General features: G+C 35.7%; 1 protein-coding gene and 1 long non-coding RNA gene across 3 annotated transcripts in view; one reads left to right on the plus strand and one right to left on the minus strand.

Moving 5' to 3' along the window:
• Positions 1-1,754: 1,754 nt before the first annotated feature.
• Positions 1,755-7,470, plus strand: LOC126822478 (NXPE family member 3). 2 transcript variants are annotated; one of them, XM_050551400.1, is made up of 5 exons: positions 1,755-1,887; positions 3,869-3,965; positions 4,634-5,689; positions 6,286-6,353; positions 6,668-7,470. In XM_050551400.1, the coding sequence occupies exons 2-5, from the start codon at positions 3,889-3,891 to the stop codon at positions 7,462-7,464; spliced, it is 1,998 nt and encodes a 665-aa protein (XP_050407357.1). In that variant the 5' UTR covers positions 1,755-1,887; positions 3,869-3,888; the 3' UTR covers positions 7,465-7,470. The 2 variants fall into 2 exon arrangements, with proteins under 2 accessions (XP_050407357.1, XP_050407358.1); XM_050551401.2 differs by lacking the exon at positions 6,286-6,353 and having other exon boundaries at positions 6,668-6,911.
• Positions 7,471-9,724: 2,254 nt separating this feature from the next.
• The window catches only part of LOC126821792 (uncharacterized), a 40,789-nt gene continuing 28,767 nt past the window's right edge, over positions 9,725-21,746 (minus strand). The window contains exons 3-4 of the long non-coding RNA XR_007680498.2: positions 11,304-11,414; positions 9,725-10,644 (exon numbers count right to left, since the gene is read on the minus strand). This is a non-coding gene — a long non-coding RNA (uncharacterized LOC126821792). The remainder of the gene's footprint in view (positions 10,645-11,303; positions 11,415-21,746) is intronic.

The following is a 21,746-nucleotide window of genomic DNA, read 5'->3' on the forward strand; positions in this document are numbered from 1 at the left end:
ATTTTGTTATTACGGTACTGAATACACCCTATAATTTTACAAACAAAACCAACTGATTTCTAGTTTATTCTTTTTATCAGTAAACTTTATACTATAAAGATAATAAACAATAATTCAGCTTATAAACATGTGTTTGTAAATTGCACCCTATCTGAAGGTATATTGAACCCCCTGGTACAATTTAAATTCAGCAATGGACCAATTTACCAACACATGCAGCTAAATTGAAACTTTTTGATCAATTTTTAGATATTAGTCTAATTATGTCAGAACACCTTTCTGATCAAAACAAAAACACCACGGTTGAAGATTTGAATAGTCTCTTGCTTCATACTAAAATATAAACGTCTACACCGTTTCATAAAAAAGTTATAGCTATTCATCCTTAAGGGGTTCAATATACCTGCTCTTCCCCTAAACCTTCATACTCGGGTCAGAAAGGGGCGTTCTGAAATAATGATCATGAAGCGCTGTTTATTTTTGTTCTGAACGACATTTTTCAGGTTCGCCTTAGCAACCTGAACATATATAGCGATGACTGACTTTGTTCGCGAAACTTTGAATCAAATCTATTTCTGGCGTGGTTGTTTCGAGGAAAAAGCTTTATTGATTACAGACTGATAAAGATTTGACTACCTAGCAGACTTTGCAAGAGACGGCGAATAATAAATCAGATGAATATATTCGCTGTTCGAACCAAGAATTAAGAATGAAAACGAATTCTTCGTTTAACGATGCTCTCTTGCTGCGCCTTCACCTTCAATACCATTGAAAGTATTTGCAGTGGCTGTTGCAATACCCTCCAGTTCTTCAACAGCCGAGTGGTGATGCTGTGCAATGTAGTTAAGTCTAATATTTTACTGCTCACCAACAAAAACAAAACGCGTCCACATTTCAGTATGGGCGTATTGTGTCGCCACCTTGTCCATCGATCCACACGCCGTCCGTTAATCCGTGCACCAGACAGCAATCTGCTCGTGGACGTGATAGAGGTCACAGTTTTTAACGCATATTTTCAAATTTGATGTGAAGTATTGGGGACATGAGGGACGAACCCTATCGACATTCAGCGTTCGGATACGTTCGCCCCCTTTGCTGCACATCTTTCGGTTTTTAATGGGTTCTAATATGGTTTGGCCCATTGGGGTTATGTAAAGACAAATCCCATTGATTTTAATAGTTCCGCAATATTCGTTACAGAGTTACCCCTACCCTCCACTTTGCTCACAACCTTTTTAAAGCAATAAAGATACAGCTTTTAACGGACTATTTTCAAATTAGGTGTGGACACTCTCGAAGTACAATTGTTATCTGATGTTGATGAAACATGAAACGTATGTTTATAAACCAAAGATCTCGGTTTCTTTCGATATCGGATTGTAACTTCCTGGATTATGACCTCTGATTGTATGAAATATCGCCTTTTTAGCTTGTTTTCCGTCCATCTCTTGCAAAATATGGGCGTATCTTGCATGCATGGCAACCGCTTGTTTTTTTAAAAAAGGTTTCAATATATATATTTTTTTTTAAAATTTGGTGTTAGACGACGAACCCTGAGGATCTGCAGCATTCTAGGACTCTTTTACCCGAGAGTATGTGTCCGGACAAGCTTGTGGTCAACATCCAAGTTTTAGTTTCGGATAAGCTGCTGTCTAGGGCTATATCATTTTTGAGACATAGTAGAACGTATTTTCGCGTGGCTATCTTTAAAACTATAAACCAACACCATCTGTTGTTATTGACGAAATTTGCATTGAAATCACTGTCCTATACTCGTGCATGTATTGTTCGTGATTTATTTTAATCCTACTGAAAGTAATTATGTTCCAGATGCTTTTATGCCGCAGGATGGTCCTTTAAATAATAAATTCGGAAAAATAGCGTGAGGTAAGGTGTATTTTCTTCTCATGCTTAACCATGGTGTCATTTGTATGTCAGATTTTCCCATAAGCATGTTTGCATTCATATTCTAAAATTATCTTATGAATGTCTAAATAAAAATGTGCAAATAAAGATTTAATTTCTATTGCAACTAAATATTATGCCAATTTTCATAAAGTATAATCTTTAAATGACGTTAAGCAGTTGAACACAATGTAACAGATCAAAGTTCTGTGGATAACAATCACTAAATTAGCGGATATCTTGGTGCTGTACAGGTTGAAGGTGGTATAACTCCGAAAACGGAAGCGGTAACGCGATCTGGTCCATGTTACTCCCCGGCCCGAGCTACCCCAATACACCAAATTTCTGCTTCGGGACAGCCTTATGTAGCCGCCAACCCTGGACAGAGACAGACAGACAAACGACATATCACAAATATTATTATAGATATACACACGACGTTGTGTATATAAATGGTGATTGTTATGCATAGACCTTTGTTATGTTATTTCACAAAGTGTGATTATTATATTTTTTGGCGTCTCTGCAATGCGAAAGCAGAATAATTAGATATTGGATTTTCTGAATTACTTCAAACTACAAGAGGCCTATAAAAGGTATGTCAGTCCTGTGCCAGCTGTAAGTGTTAGGTAAAATCTTTTTAATATGTTGATATTTTAGTTTTGTTTTCCTATATAATTTTGGGCAAATATCTGTTGGAATAATGTTACTGCCATCGAGGCACACTATTGTCAAAGAGACTATTTTTCTTTTTGTTGTAATGTTGTTACTATTTTACAAAACGAACGATTTCCGTTGCCGTTCAATGGTTGCCACCCGATCCAATATTAGTACCGTCTAGAAGGGGATAATAATAACGAAAACCGAGATAACTTCACAAAAAGAAAAAACATATCTCGAGATATTATAACCGAGCCTAAAACATACGCATCATACCATAATATACGCATATATTGGAAAGTCCGTATAATATGATGGAGGTCATAAATTTACCTGACGGTAAAAACGAGCTGTCGATAACCTCCTTATTTCGTTATTATAATAATCCACTTCTAGGCGGTAATAATATTGTTAACTAAACATTTAGAGATCCCAGAGTTATTGCCTGATACTATGGAATTTGTTACACATGCCATAGGAGTTAATGTACCGCACATAGTTTGGTCCTATTCCTAATGGGATCTAAGATTTTTAAGTATGTCCCGAACGTATTATTTGTGAATAGTATAACCAATTTCGATACCTTTGAAATGTATTTATCGATAACTATTCGGACATTGACTCCAGTTGATCATATCTTAAACAATCGGTAGTAATCAGGAACAGTGTTTCCTTCTGCAAACCTTTTTCACTATCCAACGGATAATTGTGTCTGGTGCTTTATGTACAATAAATAGGGTGGTTTCTCACAGTATGAGGTATAAGTCTATATTGACCCATGGATGTAGTATGGAGGGCCTGAAAGGTCTGGTTACCCGGTACCTAATTGCTTATTATCTGGCACGCACTACTTAGGATCTTACGCGCACTATCCGGTGCGCCATTTTGTCGTCCGCGAAAATTCATTGGTTGGCCTTTTTTAAAAAAAAAAAAAAAAAATCCTAGTTGGAACATTATCTAGCGTTAAAATACAGATATGACGTCATCCTTTGGTGTTTGCCTATATCATTGTTTCAAATAATGGTAGGCAATGTACCAAGCGTACATTATTTATACTACATGTAGTTGCAATATTGGACCTACGTGAGATATTTCATTGAAATGCACGAGCCGGATAGTGCCTGTATTTTAAGTTGTTTAATGGTCTCGTACGCGTACAATATCAATATATTATTTAATGTCTCGCACTCGACCATTAAACTACACTTAGTATTTAGATTTGGTTTGCTTTAAATAATCCATGTTAGCGTGGATTACGCCAACTTTAAATCCCCCCAAGTTCTCTCTTTTTGTTCTTTTTTAGTCATTTTAAAGTCGTCTAAAATGTTTACCAAGAGGAAGACTGTGATGTGTGTTGTTTGTGTGGCCTGCTTCATGTTCGGTCTTAATATGTATTCAAGGTAAGTAAATGATTTACAAAGCCGTTGTGGCACAGTGAGTAGGACGCTGGCCCGCTAATCTGAAGTTCCCGGGTTGGCCGACAAAGTTCCTCGGGAGTTTCTTGCGGGGTTTCACCGTGCCAGTAGTGCATGACTGAGGTCCTAGCAACGGACAGTGTCAAGTCGTTCGGTTACACGTTGGCGCGCACGTAATGACGGTTGGCATTGGAGACATTGAGTAGGCTGTAGCGCCTAGAACTTCAGAAACAATGGGACAAATAAGGTGTATCTCAGCATGTTTACTTAAAGCCCGATGTGCCATCTTGGCGCTATAGGAATCACTTGCAAACTACAATATTGTGAAAGATGAGTCTCTAATAGGAATATTAGTCCAAATTAATATAGCCCAATTCCGTTCAGTATTTACAAAGATATGTGGAATTGAAATTGTATCGATCTGTGTTGCTTTGCTATGTAATAAGCCGATCGCCATTTTGTCGTCCGCGAAAATTGATTGGTTGGCCTTTTTTTAATAAAAAAAAAAACAACATCCGATTGAATCAAAGCCGGGACAATATCTAGCGTTAGTATTTTGATATGGTTTGCTTAAGCCAACTTTGAAATCACCCATATTGTCATTACAAGGAATAAAAATATTTTGAGTGTATAGATTTTTAATTTTTTTTAAGACAAGCAGAAAATTTGGATACAAAACAAAAAGGTCAATCGGCGCTGGAAGATAAACGTCATGAGAGTAAAATTTTCAGTCGAGATTCCACTGTCAAAATCTCCAGGAATGAAATATTGAACGCTAAAACCATATTAAAGAATGATTCTGTTAAACAACATGTTAAACGTCCAGTAAATAAACAAAAACACAGATTTAAACAAAATGAACAGTTGACTCAAGATTTGTTCATTTTCCGAATGGAGGATCACAGAAATATTTCTGGGGTGAATCGTCCGTGTTCAGCTCGTCATCAGGAATTGTGGCGGACTTGTATGCATATAAGGAATAACAAGGAGAAATGCGATGGAGAAACGTGTCTCTGTTATAACGGTGGGTGGTGGTTCGAAAAACCAAGATTCACAAACTTTTCTCGACTTTCGAACGATATATTAGATCAGGAAAGAAACCTTTTGTTTGACCCCCCAATCGATGACGTCAAAAAGCTCCCCAACCCAAGGAAATCTAAATTACAGTTGGTAGCCCCTAATGCCAAAAACATATACAGTTTGGGGGACGTCATCAATGTTCGCGTGGATTTATATAACAGTTTCGGTGACGTCATGACCAGAGGTGGCGATGATGTAAGAGCATGGATGGTTGGTGGTCAGGAAGGGAATAAACGTGTAAGTGGAGAAGTCAATGATTTGAAAAATGGAAGTTATGAAGTGTCTTTTCAAACATGGTGGGGAGGACAAAATAAAATTCATGTCGCCCTTTCGCATGAAAGGGAACTGTTAGCGACTCATTTCAGGTGGCGAAGACAATTTTTCTCTCTTTTTCTACATCGAGCTGTGCACAAATACCAAAACAAAACAATATATACAATTTGTGGCGAATACCCAGAACTCCCTAACCAAAATAGCATCTGTGACTTCACAAAAGCTAATGGTGGATTACCGTGGTTTTGTGGTCGTCCTAATATTCCAGAATTGCAATGTGGTGATTTGGAGCACGTCGAAATGTTTGATGCTATCAATATTCCCATAACTGAACCCGAATTCCAGGTGTCAACAAGGTAATTTTTCCTTTTTACTCTGCCACCCTACATATAGGATTAGATAATATCCTATACAATAGTAACTCTGTTCAATTTGGAAAACCAGGGCACATCAGCTGCTGATTGCTGTGGATATTTCCGGACAATAGCTGCTCCAATAAGATGTTTCTAATATCGTTGTCTCCGCGTGAGTTAATCCGACCGAATTCATCGTTATAAGAATAAGACCTCGTTGATTTAGGTCGACCACTGAGCACCAAAATCTTTATATACACGTCTGTTAAAGTTCGTTAGGGCATTGTTGCCTCCATAAATTTAGCCAATCTGTGTTCATCCAATTCTATGATTTTTCTGAGAATCCGCGGATCCATGTCTATTATCTCTTCGTATATGGGACAATAGTCCTGGTGCTATAGGTTCTGTACGGGAGAATCATTACATGTAAAACCACCTTCATTATCTTGGTTGGTGCAGAAAAATGGACGTTAAACCCCATTTCATTTCATCTCCTTTTCGGAGGCCTTTCTAAAACTGTCATAACTTAAGTAAAACCAAATTGGTATTGGGTGCGGCATTGTGCTATATTATACATGTACATACTATTCCATCAACAGAAATACTTATAAAATGATGATAAACAATAATCAGAAAATACAAGTTAACATTGGTGTAAACCCGAGGGGTAAGGAATTGTCTAACTTATTGATATTGTTTCACCTATAATCAAGCAGTTCAATTCGGTTTAGATTACCAATATTTTGTTATTTTTTGTCAATATAATTCAAAATATAATTTAAATGAGATCAGAATTATGTTTTTGTAATTAGTATGAACATTGTTGAGTCCTCAACTGTCTGCGTCTATTATTGAGGTTAATAAATATTTCGTGGAAGGATTATTAACAATTTTTAAGGTATACACATGTATATTTTTTTTATTTGATTTTATGTTGGGACCAAATTATTATTTTTATTTGATCATATATATCTTTTCCAGACATCCCAGAAAAGAATGCATTGCCGACTTGTTCTATGATTCCACGGGAAATGACGTGGAATATATCGAAAATGACGTCACCCACCGGCTATTACAAAGGTGAAACATGGATACCACGTGATTGCTATATACCCCACACAAAGGAAAATCTAATGACCTGTTTTAATAACTTAAGTATAATTCTTTCCGGCGATTCTACAATTCGACAATGGTACTCTACTCTGAAAATGTTTACAAACTGTAAACAAACAACACAAAAATGGACGAAAACTAAATGGTTTGATAACTCACACTGTGTTATAAATCGTCTAAACTTTAGTCTTAGCTGGTTTTGTCACAACCTTCCATTTGTCCTGGACACATTTAATAAAACAACAAAGCATTTTAATCACAAGTCGGTGAGAAGCATTTTAGAAGAGGTTCCATCTAGTGGGCGTTACCTTCTTGTCATCCATTTCTTTGTACATCGTGCAAGGATTCATCACAGTCACTTCCGACGGGAGGCCATTCAAGTCAAGATGGCGCTTAGAGATCATCTAAACAAGAACCCAGATTTAATGGTGGCATTTAAAGGTTTCCATGCGTTCTACGAAGGCGGTTGTCCGGATATTTACGATTACGCCGGTGTATATTTTTTTGAGATTTTGAAAGAAGAATTGCGCGAATTTTGGAGTCGGGTGTGGTATATAAATTATTGGGATATGACAATAGCAACTGAACATAACTATTATAAACATTTACCTGAACCAGAAATCTGGCAACAACTTAGATTATTGTTTGGATATATCTGTAAATAAAACAATGACCCACGAACTCTGTCAATGGACTATAATTTGCGCCCCCTTAAGTTTTTGTGCCCCCTTGCAAATGGCAAAAAAATCAGGTGGTTTCAATGTGGTTTTCAACATTATAATCATAATCATAATGCCCAACCAGTGTCAAACATATACCGTGGGTCAGATATGCTAAAAATCGACTCTAGCATGTTCCACACAGCCCAGTATTACCCGGCGGCACTGGGAGGGACTGACACCCCAAACCCTCCCCCGCACACACATGTAAATCTAATTCCTTTGGGGCCCGGACGGAATCTTGTTCCTCATGCAAAATCATGGGTCACCACGCCACTGGCATAGGGCGTAATATTTTTCGACGATTGGAAACTTACGAGCAAAACAATCCTAACTGTATTCTCCATTGAACAGTCCAATCAACTTTTCAACCATTAACTTTGTACCGAATCGGGTAAACAAACTCCGCAAAATTCGATATCATGGTTCTCTCTAATAGCGTAACCAACAATAGCTGGTCTTTAAACGCGTGGGGAGGGGGTGGGGTCTAGTGTCATTGTGTCAAGTGGCGTGGTTTCAATTCCCCGCTTCCACTGCTAAAGACTCCTACGCGGAAGCGAATTATTGAAATAAAATTGAACCATGTTAGTCCCGAAATGGCCTAGTTTGTGTCGAGTGAATGTTAAACCCTATTTATCTCTCTTCCTTTATCGCGTTCACGAGCCTGCTAAACTTAAACGACCGAACGGTTAGCGCGTGCGCGCTCTATCATAAAGTCTGTCATTGGGTCAACTGGCGTGGTTTCGATTCCCCGGTTGTACGTGACAAGGAGTAGGGTCGCCTGTTCAACCTCGTGGTTATTCTCTGGTCTCCTCCCACTGCTTAAGACCCTACGCGCAAGCGAATTACTGAAATAAAATAGAATCATATGTTAGTCCAGAAGTCACCCAGTTTGTGTCAAGTGGACGTTGAACTCCATCTCTCTCTCTCTCGCTAAACTTAAACAGGGAGATAACTCCGCGATTATTAATTTCGACGAGCAATCGGGCGACGACGGCAGGCGATGAACAGCCACAACAGGCGCAGGTTGCAACGATATTATTTCCAACTACCGTTTTAGAACCTCTGTGAATATGAAGTCAGCAATGCAATACCTTGATATAGAAAATGAAGAAACATAACCCAGAATAAACTGAGTAACAAGCTTGTATTTGGATCCGTACTACATATTTGTGCTTCACGCGACGACAATGACGACAATGTGTAAGAATGCAAGATAAAGCATGCATGGAACCCATAAGTTATAATTTATCTTTGTAAGAAGCGTCTATCCGCGACAATAGAATCAATTCAAAGACACATATAACTTTAGAGTGATTCCATTGTAGCGTCTGATATATCACCACTGCGACGGAGACGGGTAATATAAGTCTGACAAATCAGTATAGTTCAAAATATTAATTTCAAAAAGACAACAACAAATGACTAACGATGCTTCGAGATAAAAGTGAGAGTATCGAAAATATTCCAAAAGACTAGTTTGTAAATCATTATAAGATATTGCAATGGATGTATAAATTAGCTTTCAGTTGAGTGACATTAATAATCATTCCTTTGTACGTTTTATCATCAAACACATGACAACAGGATAAACACAAATATACTTCTTAAAAAATAATATAAACATACACTTATATATATAATCACACGTCTATTAAAGTACTATATTCAATCAGGTTTGGATTTATAACTTTGCCAAGCATTTGATAAAAATTTTACTGAATATATACCCCATTTTAAAAGCGTTTCTTTTACTTCTAATAATAAAGTTAAAATTCGTGATCGTAAATAAACTTCTTGATGAATAAGTCGTGTCATTTCTACAGATAATAGACGTATAACGCCGATATCCCGCGCTAAATCAATCGGTAGTTCTGATTGGCTAGTAGTTTGAAATACGTCAGCTCCGAAAATAACCAACAGACTTACAATCTGCACCCATCCACACGCTGCCGCTGTATGTAAAGGAGTAAAACCATGCACATCCTGTGAATTGACATTAGCACCCTGACATAAAAGAATTTTCACAGCATCGATATTGTTGCTAAGAACGCCATAATGAAGAGCTGTCAAGCCTACATGATTGGTCATCTCAATATTCACAATCTCTTCCGTGTTTGTAAGTATACGCAAAAGCTCTGGTGTGTCACCATCTTGGACAACAGCCGCCAGGACGGAATCAGGCGGGAAAGATATCTTACGTCGCGCCATTTTGATTAAAGAGCGTGCAACTTCAACGGTGGTTTCTCTTAATAATTCTAAATATCATTATTCATAGTAACACTGAAACAGATATCTGTATATTGAACGGAATTCAATATCCATAGCGGTACATTCTAACACATTGAAATATGGCCTGTGACACCTGTTACTTAATACAGTGACACGATTTTAATAAACGCGCACTTCACCACATAGGAAAATCAACACCAATTTCTGAACTTTTCAATCTAATCCCGTTTAAATTTTGTATACAGTGACATTCGTCTAACAGAATACACAATTTTTATGCGAAACAATCACTGGTTTTATTCTATAAGCAGGACGTTTTGACAAGTGTCCTCTTATCGTTATAAAGCACAGTGATATCTAGTTAGCGCATACCGTATAGGAACAGGAAACTACATAAAGAGAGTACGCGATAGTCGTTGTTTAAAAGATTGATGAGTTACACAGCTTCTTATTCACAACGCTCTGTCAATCTATTCCTTTTTAAAGATTCTGATATCGAACAGTGTCAAACTGGTCGTAGCTTTAATAGAAGACAAGTCCAATAAATAAACCCATTTATAAACGGCTAACTCTTTTTACCTATAGGAAATGTGTAATTGATTTTTAAACACTGTGACGACTACTTGTAAACAGTGACGCCAAACACATTAATATTTTTAAGACCGATACTTCTGGTATAAAAGATCCGGAAGGAAATAAGTACTGCACATCCCCAAACTAGTTTTTAACCAAATCACACGATCAGTCTTTAATTTGAACGATGATCAATCTGGATTGTCTTTTTGCCAGGAAAATATCGTCAATATCCTCCCTTGTGTTTTTAAATGTTTAATCAGTAGGTTGTTTATGTCTTTTCACAAATTCGATACGACTGTGTCAACAGGTATTATTTTCCTGTGAAAAGAATAAATATAATAGGATTAATTAATAAATTTTCTATTTGTCTTTCTGTGTGTAAAAATCAATAGGATGTTGTATTGTCTATATTCCTTTAATATAACCTAAAGTAATGCACGTGTTCACAGCCAATAAAGACAGTAATAGATTTGAAGATACATGGATACAGGCAAAACAATTAAGCCGTTAATCGTGCGAAATACCTAAGTAAATGAGAAGTGGTAAGAGGTGTTCTAGAAAGACAGCCAGTCTCTGTGAGTGAGTAACACCAATCACTACTAGCTAAGAGGAGCAACTGTTGGGTACAAAATAACATCTGTCTACATTAGACCCGTTGGTTAAGAAAAGTAGGAGGTTAATAAACCTCATTCCGTTTTCACAAATTAATCTCTAAGCAAATAAACACCTTCAGCGTCACATATAATATAGTCCAAATTTAACTGTTGAAATACATATAAACACCATCAGCATGACCTATAGTCAAATGTTTGGTAAATGCTCCCTTTTTCCCCTCTTGATATAGATTTATTTTGATTTATGGTTAAACCTGTGCCACTGCAGGTCATGGGACTATAAAGTGCAGCTTATGGATGCTTACGTCCGGCACCCGCATCCATTCACTTGGTTTGATAGTGCTTTTATTATTTATTACTTACGATGTCCGTGTGTTGTGTGTCTGACATGTCTTGTCTGCTTGGTTGTCTTCTGGTGTTCTCTTTGTTCGTTATGTAGGGTGCGGTTCTCCAAAAACTTACAACAATAAACAGCTGAAATACAAAAATACCAATGAACTTCACAAATAAATAAGATATTACATATACAAGTTATATTAGAAGGAGTTGCAACCCCGCCTTGTACTCGTGATATAGTTAAAATGGAACGGTACTTTAGTTATCGAAGCTGCTGGGTAGAAAGTTACAACCTCGCGGTTATCAACATTATGTGATTTATCCCTTATAGACTTGTTTTGTCCTTTTCTGATCGCAGACTGTGGGCAAATACATATAGGTTTGTTAGTTCCATTCCAGTGTTTTCTTTGAAATACTACTGATCAAACCTTCATCTCCTAATCCCATAGAAAATCCCACAATGTGCACTGTCCCTAAAGAGCTTTCATTTTCAAACATAATATAAACTTAAACCGGACGTAAACCCGATTGGCTATACTATATGATTATTTACCGAAGACTGTAAGCGCGCTTTGCTTAACGCCCGTTTTCGCAGACAAGAAAAAATCTTTAACATACAATACGGTTCAAGAAATCAGAAAACATAGAACAAACGACAGCACAGAACAGGCATTGTCTTAAAGGAGAAAGGAGCTAAACCGGTCCGATTAAGGTCCAAAATATAGTGTAAACAGGCTTCAGTTTCGAGACAAGATCTATTCGTCGACTCGCATAAAGATTTGGGTTTAACCTTGGCAAACAACTATAAATGGCCAATTCATATTGCAAGCATTTATTAGAAAGCATCAACAAGTGTTAATATTTTACGAAAACTCAAAATCACATCTAACCGAGAATCACTTGAACTTATTTACAAAAGTCACACCGGACCTGTACTGGAATGTGCATTGTAGGTATTGGAAAATACAATAAGAAGCAGCACGTGTTTTGACTGGACTGTATTTAGAGACAGGATGGACAAAGCTTGTTGAACGTCGTCATGTTCGTCGTTTATTTGTAGTCTATTATCGCTCTTCTTATTTACAGAACTATCCTATAATCAATTCAACTCCCATTTGTATTCACTAATTGCAAATGTGGTCCAGCATTAGACACTAAAGAACATTTTTTGCTTGCTTGTCCTTTGTACATAACGCAAGACATTATCTATTAGTGAACATTTCTTATTATGGGGAGACACTTTATTGAGCGAGAATTCAAGGACTACTTGAAAACTACAAAACGTTTTGTTTAACGGTTGTTCTATTTTACTTTTTAAAAAAAATATTTATTGTATTATTTACATTCGTGTTATAGAACACCTCATTTAGAATTTTCAACTTTAAAATGTATTGTGGGGATTGGTTATCAATAACGTTTTGTAATTTTTTACCAGACCCTTTGTATAATTATTGTGCAATAAAATATGCTTATCATTAAGCTGTCGGTTTAATAATAGTTCTATATTTAGTATTTTCCATTTAATAAAATGATAATTTCTTGAGAAAGGTGTGTTTTAACATCAGGTGTCTTCCAGTATTGAAGACTTAAAGTCTATAGTAGTGTTATCTGTATATTCATTCATAAAATGTTTCCTATAAACGTTTGAAATGATGAACTTTATTTGGAAGTATTCCGCTTTCAGAAATGATAGATTGGATTTCAATTTATTTGGTTGGAAAAGAGTGTTTAAATTATAAGTCATCAGTTTAATCCAATAATACACATAAGTGTATATAACTTGGTTAGAAATATATAGAATGGTTTAAGTTACCGCCGTATAGAGATATCTTAAAACAATTTAGTGATAATGTGTCTCTATCAGATAATCTTTAGATTGGCAAATAAATGTTGCTGTTATTGATATTGATGTGTAGGAGAATAATAAAAACTATTGCTATATCACTAAGGTTGGCACCCATGTCCGTTACACCTATCACATTCACGGTATAATACTTCTATATCTTCCTCGATTCTTAACATATTTTTAGTTTGCAGTTTTTAATTTTCATATTTATTAATTTGAAGTTTAGAAATCACATATTCTTAGTTTGGAGTTGGGATATCTCTTATTTCTTAGTTTGAAGTTTGGAAATCTCATAATATTTCTTTGTTTGAAGTTCGGAAATGTTATATTTCTTTGATTGGAGTTTAGACATACGTTGTCGGTCTGGTATTAAGAAATCTCATATTTCATTATCTTGTAATTCTTGATGTGATGTTTATATATTTTAAATGTAGAAACCTTTCCCTTTAAGGTCTCTATATGTTCGATTGACATGACGACGGGAAATTCATTTGACATCAATGTTGTTATTAACATATACATGTGCTCTCTTGGAACCGAGGTTTTACAAAGGGCGACAATAGATTATATTGATTCTGTCAACTTGTTCAGAAAATAAAAAGATTTTATAGTGGTAAACTTATATCGACTTTATGAAAGCACAGCTGCAAAAATCAGAATTTTATTGATCGCTTCTTAATAATCAATGTCAATAAGAGAAAGTAAAGTAATTTCTTGCCTATATTATTAAAATGAGAACGGGTCAAAGTACAATTATTAAACATTTTGTGGAATAGTTTAAAACAATTAAGTTAGAACAGAAAGAAAATTATTATCTTGTATATTTTTTTAAAAATCAGGTCAACTACGAAGGATTTCTTAGTTGCAGTTAACAAGTTAGAACAAAAAGAAAACAATTTATTATATTTTTTAAAAAACAAAACAAACACATTAACTACGAATATTGAACATTTTGTAAGTCAGGGGATTTCTTACTTCTGACCAATAGTTTAAAACAATCTTAAAAGGGTAAGTTAGAGTAAATTTAAACAAGCATTATGCAAGAGCTAAATCTTCCTGTTGCAGGTCTTTCTTTAGGCCTTAAATGATGAATTATTAATTAGACATTGATTAACTTACCAAGACCATAATCAACTCTCGATGCCATCGGATTGCTCCGATATTACGTATATTTAAATACATTTTGCTGTTGATGATTTACCGTAAAAATGAATAATCGAAACTTTGTTTATCCTTAATGTAACAACGGTAGCAATGACAACCAAGGCTACACTGTCAGAGTGAAGTAATTTAACTGAAATTTTCAACATTCCCTTTTCATTATCTATTTTTTATTTATTATAGCGAGAATTGTCAGTTCTTTATCTAATCTTACCCAATTCACCTTTAATTAAGTAAGTATAAACTTTCGGCACCTCAACCTCCTGCACCTTCATCTCCAGGTCCATACTCCAAAACAACTGGATGGGTGCACATTGTAATGATACAAAAGATGCTACTTGCCCATGACAATACTGTATTATTTAAAGGAGAGGGTGAAAACGAATCAATTTAAAAAAAACAACAACAACATAATTTAACAATAATTTTATAATGCGGGAGTAGAAGCTCCTTCAAAACAATTGCAGTTTGTGTTCTGGGCCTTTCAAACACAAATTAAAACTGTGCCAATAAGATTATGCTTCTAGTATCCGTATTGTGAACACCTTCCAGTCATGTTTATTAAATTAATCATTTTCTATCGTGTTTTGTCACAGATTTCAGGTGCAAATATACATCATGATTTAATTTCGATTACATGGTTGGGACATAACCTCGAGACAAATCACTATATAGCTTTCAAAGCTCTATATTCCCTCTATATATCAATCGTATTGAATGATGATGTCCAATAAAGGCATTACAAATATTTCATAACATAAGTTCTTCTTACATGGATCGGGCAACTATTCCGCAATAAGATGGCTAGATCCCACTCCAAGCCAGGAAGTAGGAAATAGAAAAACGGCAAATTCACCAAAGAATGCTAATGGCGATGGATTTGATATATCTTGCGTCGCCCTCATTTGAGAAACATGTCGCACATTGGAATGTAAACCAAAGACCAGTAACACCGACAAACTGGAATAGAAACCTGTGCTAAACACTAGACGTACTTCATTGGTTGAAGCAAATAATGGAATTGAAAGGAATTAAATAAATGATTGTATTTATCATAACAAATTAATGGACTTCCTTTATTAAATATGTCTTTCTTTACCAGTAGCTTCAGTCTGTTAAATTATTGCTTGATTTCGTACATATGGCGGGATATAAAATAAGAAAACAAACATCACTGCACAATTAGCGGATTAGCCCTAATTCGCGTTAGGGAATATTACGGTTTTTATGCAAAAATCAAACTTATTCTGTCTAGAATACCTAATACTAATACTTCAAATAAATAGGCTTATATTGAATACCTAATACTACAACTTCACATAAATAGGCTTACTATTATCTCTAATATCTAATACAGACTATTACTTAACATAATAGACTTATATATCTTGAATACCTAATACTAATACTTCATATATATGGGCTTATTCTATATTTAATACATAATACAACTACTTCACATAAAATTTAAATAGACTTATTCTATATTGAATACCTAATACTACTACTTCACATTCCTGTCAATAGCGTTTGGGGTAACTTTAACAGTGATCGAATATGAGATGTTGATGTTCCTAACTAGACGATTGTGTGTTTTTATGCGTTTTGTCCCTAATAAATGGACATAAATTATTCATGTAAAATAATTTTGTCTGGGAGCTTTATTAGTTCACGGATAAACTAAATGTAGTCATGGGTCGATACAGACCTGTAAATAACAAGCAATAATTATGTAGGATGTCAATAGTGCGGTATAGGGGTATTGTTTGGAGACAAAATATCTCAGTGCAATAAATCATGACTTTTGCATAACGAACGTTATGAAATAAACATCAAAAATTCAGATAACACTATTCAAAATATCAATGCAGATAACACTATTCAAAATATCAGAGATAGATCTATTCAAACTACCAACACAGATAGCACTATTCAAACTATCAAACACGGATAGATCTATTCAAAACACCAAATACATATAACACTATATAAAAAATATCAAATACAGATAACACTATATAAAATATCAAATGCAGATAGCACTACTCAAAATATCAAATACAGGTAGCACTATTCAATATATCAAATTCCGACAGCACTATATAAAATAGCAAATACAAATAGCACTACTCAAAATTAAACTTCAATATGTATACGGTTATTCTACAAAATTGTCTGAATACGGATGGCTAGGGTTTAATGAGTGAGTTATAGCTCAGGAGTTTAATGACATGAACAATTTCTAGGTAAAAATGTCACTTAACTTTCAGTGTAATTGTATTAGACTAACGTATCTAATGAGCTATTAACGTCCATTAGCTTTTACCTTCACTTTGTATTTGGTGAATATCGGGCGACACGCACGAACATTATTTATGATTTTAAAATCTCCTAGTATCCATGTTCATGGAGACAAACGTTGTCACGCCGGAAAATTCCGAGAACGCAGGGATCGGAGACACCCCCCCTCCCCCACAAAGGCTAACATTGGAGACTAAGATTGGATGATGAATGATGAAACTATGAACTTTCTGACGCTATCAAACTTGGAACTGGAATTTCAACATAAACATACCGAAGCTTCTGATGCGGTACCAGACGAATTCTATCATTATATCCGATTGTTATACAGATGTCTGGTTGGCTGGTCTGTTTGGATTTCTATCATCAGGAGACTAGCGGGTTGCCACTATACATAATCAATGTTTATACTGTAGGTCTATTACTTCACTTGGGAGTCTTTTTAGGTTTTTAAACTTGCCATACGATACGAGTACACCATGCCTTCTTCTGTTGTAAGACAATTCCAATATTCACATTTCTTATACTTGTTATTTCAGAGCGTGAAAATACTGAACTTCGTTTATTCATAAAATAAATGTCTTTTTAAAACATTCATTTTATCCTGTGTTATTGCTCATTATCAGATGTGTTGTGTATGTTTTAGTGGTTACATCGAATCCTGATTTTACTCTTCAAACATTCGAAGTCATTACATCGAATGCTGTTTTAATATTCGTTTCATATGTAACGGTAATTTAATTCCAATAACCTCGAAAAACTATTTGAATTTGAATCGTTTTGTGAGCACTAGTATTTTGAGAAAGGAAAGATATATACTTACGTACGTACGTACAAAGCTACTTTAAATTTATCTTTAACTGGTGCTAAGAGATATATACACAATGTAATTAACGACAGGTAATAAAATATAAGTAAAGTATACTTTCTGAAACCTATTTAACAGTAATATAGAAGTTCGGCATCATACGGCTGCTATGCTCTGAACTAGAAACTATGCCAACAATTCGAGTGATGAGGCAGTTGTTTTACTTATGATACCTAGACTTTTCATTTCACCCTCCCAACTTCTACAACTGTACTTTATTTAAAGAGGCACTTTCTGGTCGGTAAAAGATTAATTTCGATTTGATTTAATCTGGCTCTCCAGTTCAATCTGGCTTATTCAAATCAGACTTCAGGTGCTGTTCAAATACAAATGTTATCTGGCACTAGCTAATGACTAATCAAATACTTCTAGCTTGGCATGAAAAAGATCCAAAACATACCGAGTCTTAAGTATGTAGGCACCAGTAATTATGTGTGGAGATCTACTAATAAATATTATAAATAAAGAACAATTAACCAGCAGACCACCCTCTTTAGTCGTGTCTTGTATCAATTGGCATAACATCAAGCTTGTGGATTAAGAGTGAATCAAATTTTGACATTGTTCCAGGTAGACGGAAGTTAATAACACAAGCGGTAAAGAAGCAGTTGGTAATAAAAAAAACTGTTTGTTATTTTTCATCTAAACCTGTTCCTACTTGTCCTAACAAATATACTATCCCTCGCTAATACCAGAAAACTGAAAAATAATGTGTTGAATATAAATGGAATGGTTAATTTAGTGCGAATCTTTGTCTCGTGCATATAAGGTTTTTTGAGAGAATAGAAAGGTAATTTCACACAGAAACCACACGATTTGTCTGGTTACGCGTCAACAAATGTTGATTAGGCTACACGATATAAGAGACTTTTGGCAAGCGGATTTTTCCCATCCGTATCCCGTATCCGTATCGTATACGTGATACGTTGCGTCAATGTAGTTTTAGAGTTTTGGCAGATTTTAGAAATTTTTGGTTTCACTAATGTATCATTTCAGAAAGTTTAGCCCGTAGATCAACCAGTATGCAGACAGGCGGGAAAAATATGAAAATTCCGAGAACAACCCATCAAAAATAATGATTAAATTCCAGTCGTTATCACTGTTAAAATCACATCAAATATACACCTTCGTGTTCTAGGATACACATAGATTCATAAAAACGCTATGATGCAACATTTCAGCGTATAAAAGTAGAAAAAACGACGGTAAAAAGACGACAGTGTTATACGGAACATTTCCGTATGAAAGCCGTTCCATACGTGCTGTCGTATCCGTGTGCCGTATCACGTATGAGAAATACACAGACATTGATGACGTAACACGCAAAATCCATACGGATACGCGATACGGACCAGGAAATTACTCTTGCCAAAAGTCTCTAGTGTAAACAACCTCATACTTATGGAAAAACAGGCTTGATAACGTTGAAAGAATACTCTTTGAAACGTCGCCTTAAAATACACTAGTAGCTGTTTTTCCATAAGTATGTGTTTTTGTTGTTACTCTATCCAGTTACTAAATGCCATTTAAAGATTATCATTTTAGTTACGTTATACCGTCAAGCAAATCTATCGATCTTTCCCGAAAAGTTTTAATTTTCGTGGAACTTTAATTCATTTACATTGTGGCTTCTGATTTTGCATATTTACCTCATAAATTTTATCCCGGCCCCTTTACTACAGACGTCTAACTTATACCGTTTTGTACATCATGAAGTTACCAATATGCAGATTCTTTTTCTCATCCAAGGGACAAATTGAAACAGACCGAGGCCTACTTGTTTTCAATGTACCGTATAACCCAGGCCACTACGGATGTTTTGTCTATGTGTTGCTGATACTCAATTTCAATAAAAGAATGCTTTCATTATAGTATTCCATCTATGATATAGTTTACAACGAAGGGGGTTCTTTTCCAAAGTCGTTCCCCCTTGTCAGTGGTGCAGAACGGGGGACCTGACAAGGACAGCGGTCTAGTCGTTCGGATGGGACGAAAACCCGAGATCCCGTCTATACATTGGCGTGCACGTAAAAGATCCCTTGGCAGTTGGAATTCGATATAAGAGTTGGCCACAGTGCCATTGCCCGGGCAAAATTTCCCTCATAGCACACTGTATGGTGTATACCTGTCTTCATTAACCCAGTTTAGAAGCAAAACAGTAGGACGTTAAACCTCATTTCATTTCATTTCATTTTAAACAAGCCCATTCCTCTAGGCATATGGCCACTTATCTTAATTATAACACCAACGAAACCGAAGAAAGAATTCATAATAACTGTAATCACGAGGTTTCAAGTATGAAATTAAACGTATTGTTTACATTCAACAGAGACCAGATTTTATACCCTACAGCATAGCGTGATATTAATTCACCTTCAAAAGGAAAATACAGAAATCACAAAACAGAAAGACTAAATTGTAAACTAAATTAAAAATCTCGAATCTGGGCCAACTGTTATTTATTTTTTAAGTCGTTTTTTAACTTGGATTTGGCAGGATCAAACGCCAATGGTGTGCAGTTTTATCACCGATTTCTTTAGGTTAAAATATTTCTTGTTTTCGAATCCCTCATAAGAATCACATCGTTAACAAGTTCTGTATCTTAGACCTTCGACAACATTTAGAACGGCCCTGTGTATGCTAGAAATGAAAATGAAATGCCGTTTAACGTCATGCTGTTATGCTCTGACTGGGCTAATGAAGACGGGCGTATACGATATACAACTGAGCTATAATATAATAGGGTTTAACGTCCTACTTTTCTGCGCCGACTGGCCTAATGAATACCGGCATACGCCGTGTAGTGTGTTATGGGGGTCATTTTGCCCGTACAGCGGCACTACACCCTACTCTTATATCGAATTTCATCTGCGAAGGATTATTTTACGTGCACGTTAATGTGCACATGGAACCCGAATTTTCGTCCCATCCAAAAGACTATACGCTGTCCCTTGCCAGACCATCTGTCCTGCAACACTGGCAAGGGAAACCACGCCGGAAAATCCCGATGAACTTTTTCGACCAACACCGTGATCGAACACGGAACCTCCAGGTTAGTGAGCCAAAGTTTTACTCACTGAGACACCGCGGCTCCCAAGAAGAAGAGAATAGAATGCTCAACAGTTTTGAGACTGAGCATATCTAAGTAGGATTGAAAATATATTCTTAACCCTTTCACGCATACATGCGCCATCCATTCCGCCATAAAATATAATCATAACTGCTATCTCTAAATTCATTATCTCGTTACCGACTAAGGTAATGTTTTAAGTTTCATAAACATAGGTTCTGTATTCATATATTGATACTAGCCCAATACCTTAAAACAGATGCTGGTTAAAATATTTGAACTAAACCCACCTTTCTTCTCATATTATATACGGTTATATGTTAAATTATCAGAAATATTACCTGTCTGTAATGCGTGTCACCCTTCTAATAAAACACATGCCTTGCCTTTCATCGCAGATTTATTAATACCCACCACCATCTCACTAGACTAGGATTCTGTTTAATGTTCAACTAGGTGATCATAAAATACGATCTTACCCAAGGGGTGTTCATTTATTTATAACCAATTAACCGTCAACTTAAAACAGGGCAATTAAACAGGTATGGCCTACATAATTACACCTTATTATAACCAATATTACAAGAAAGAAAGCGATACAATCCATCCTAACAGGAAAGGAGTGAACATGGGAGTGGCCTTACTGAACAAGTCACTGTCTGAATATTGTATTGACACAGTGAATGGAACCTCTTTAAGAAGACAATTTTGTATTTAAAATTACTAGTACATTTTATAACAAAAACGATTTCATTCCTGTCAATAATCCAGTTCCGGTAACGAGGGCCCGGATCGACTCATCGTTTAAAGAGCACATAAAGTGATTATACGGAATAATGTGTATGACATCAGCGAGCCAACTCAGTATAGCTTATTACAAAAGTGGTTTAATTTTAGATGTTATCTAGATTTTGTTTAAATATGCCGTAACCAAAATTAGAATATATTTGAATATGAGTACAATACAATAACAGTCTGCGGCTTCTTTCGGATTAAAACAACATAAAGTGCATGAAATGTTTACGTATAGAAGCCACCGTGCTCCGACGCCGCTAACACGAACGAATCATGTAAATTCAAATAATGTGTTGTTGGTCATTTGGACATGCACTAACAAAATGGATTATGAATATTTAGAAGTATCCAGTGATCTGCAGTAGTAGTAGTATTCGTTATTTCACAGTATGTACTGATGCAGATTATGTCCAGAGAAATGGCAAGGGC

The sequence above is a fragment of the Patella vulgata genome, chromosome 5, assembly GCF_932274485.2.
Source record: "Patella vulgata chromosome 5, xgPatVulg1.2, whole genome shotgun sequence".
NCBI lineage: Eukaryota > Metazoa > Mollusca > Gastropoda > Patellidae > Patella > Patella vulgata.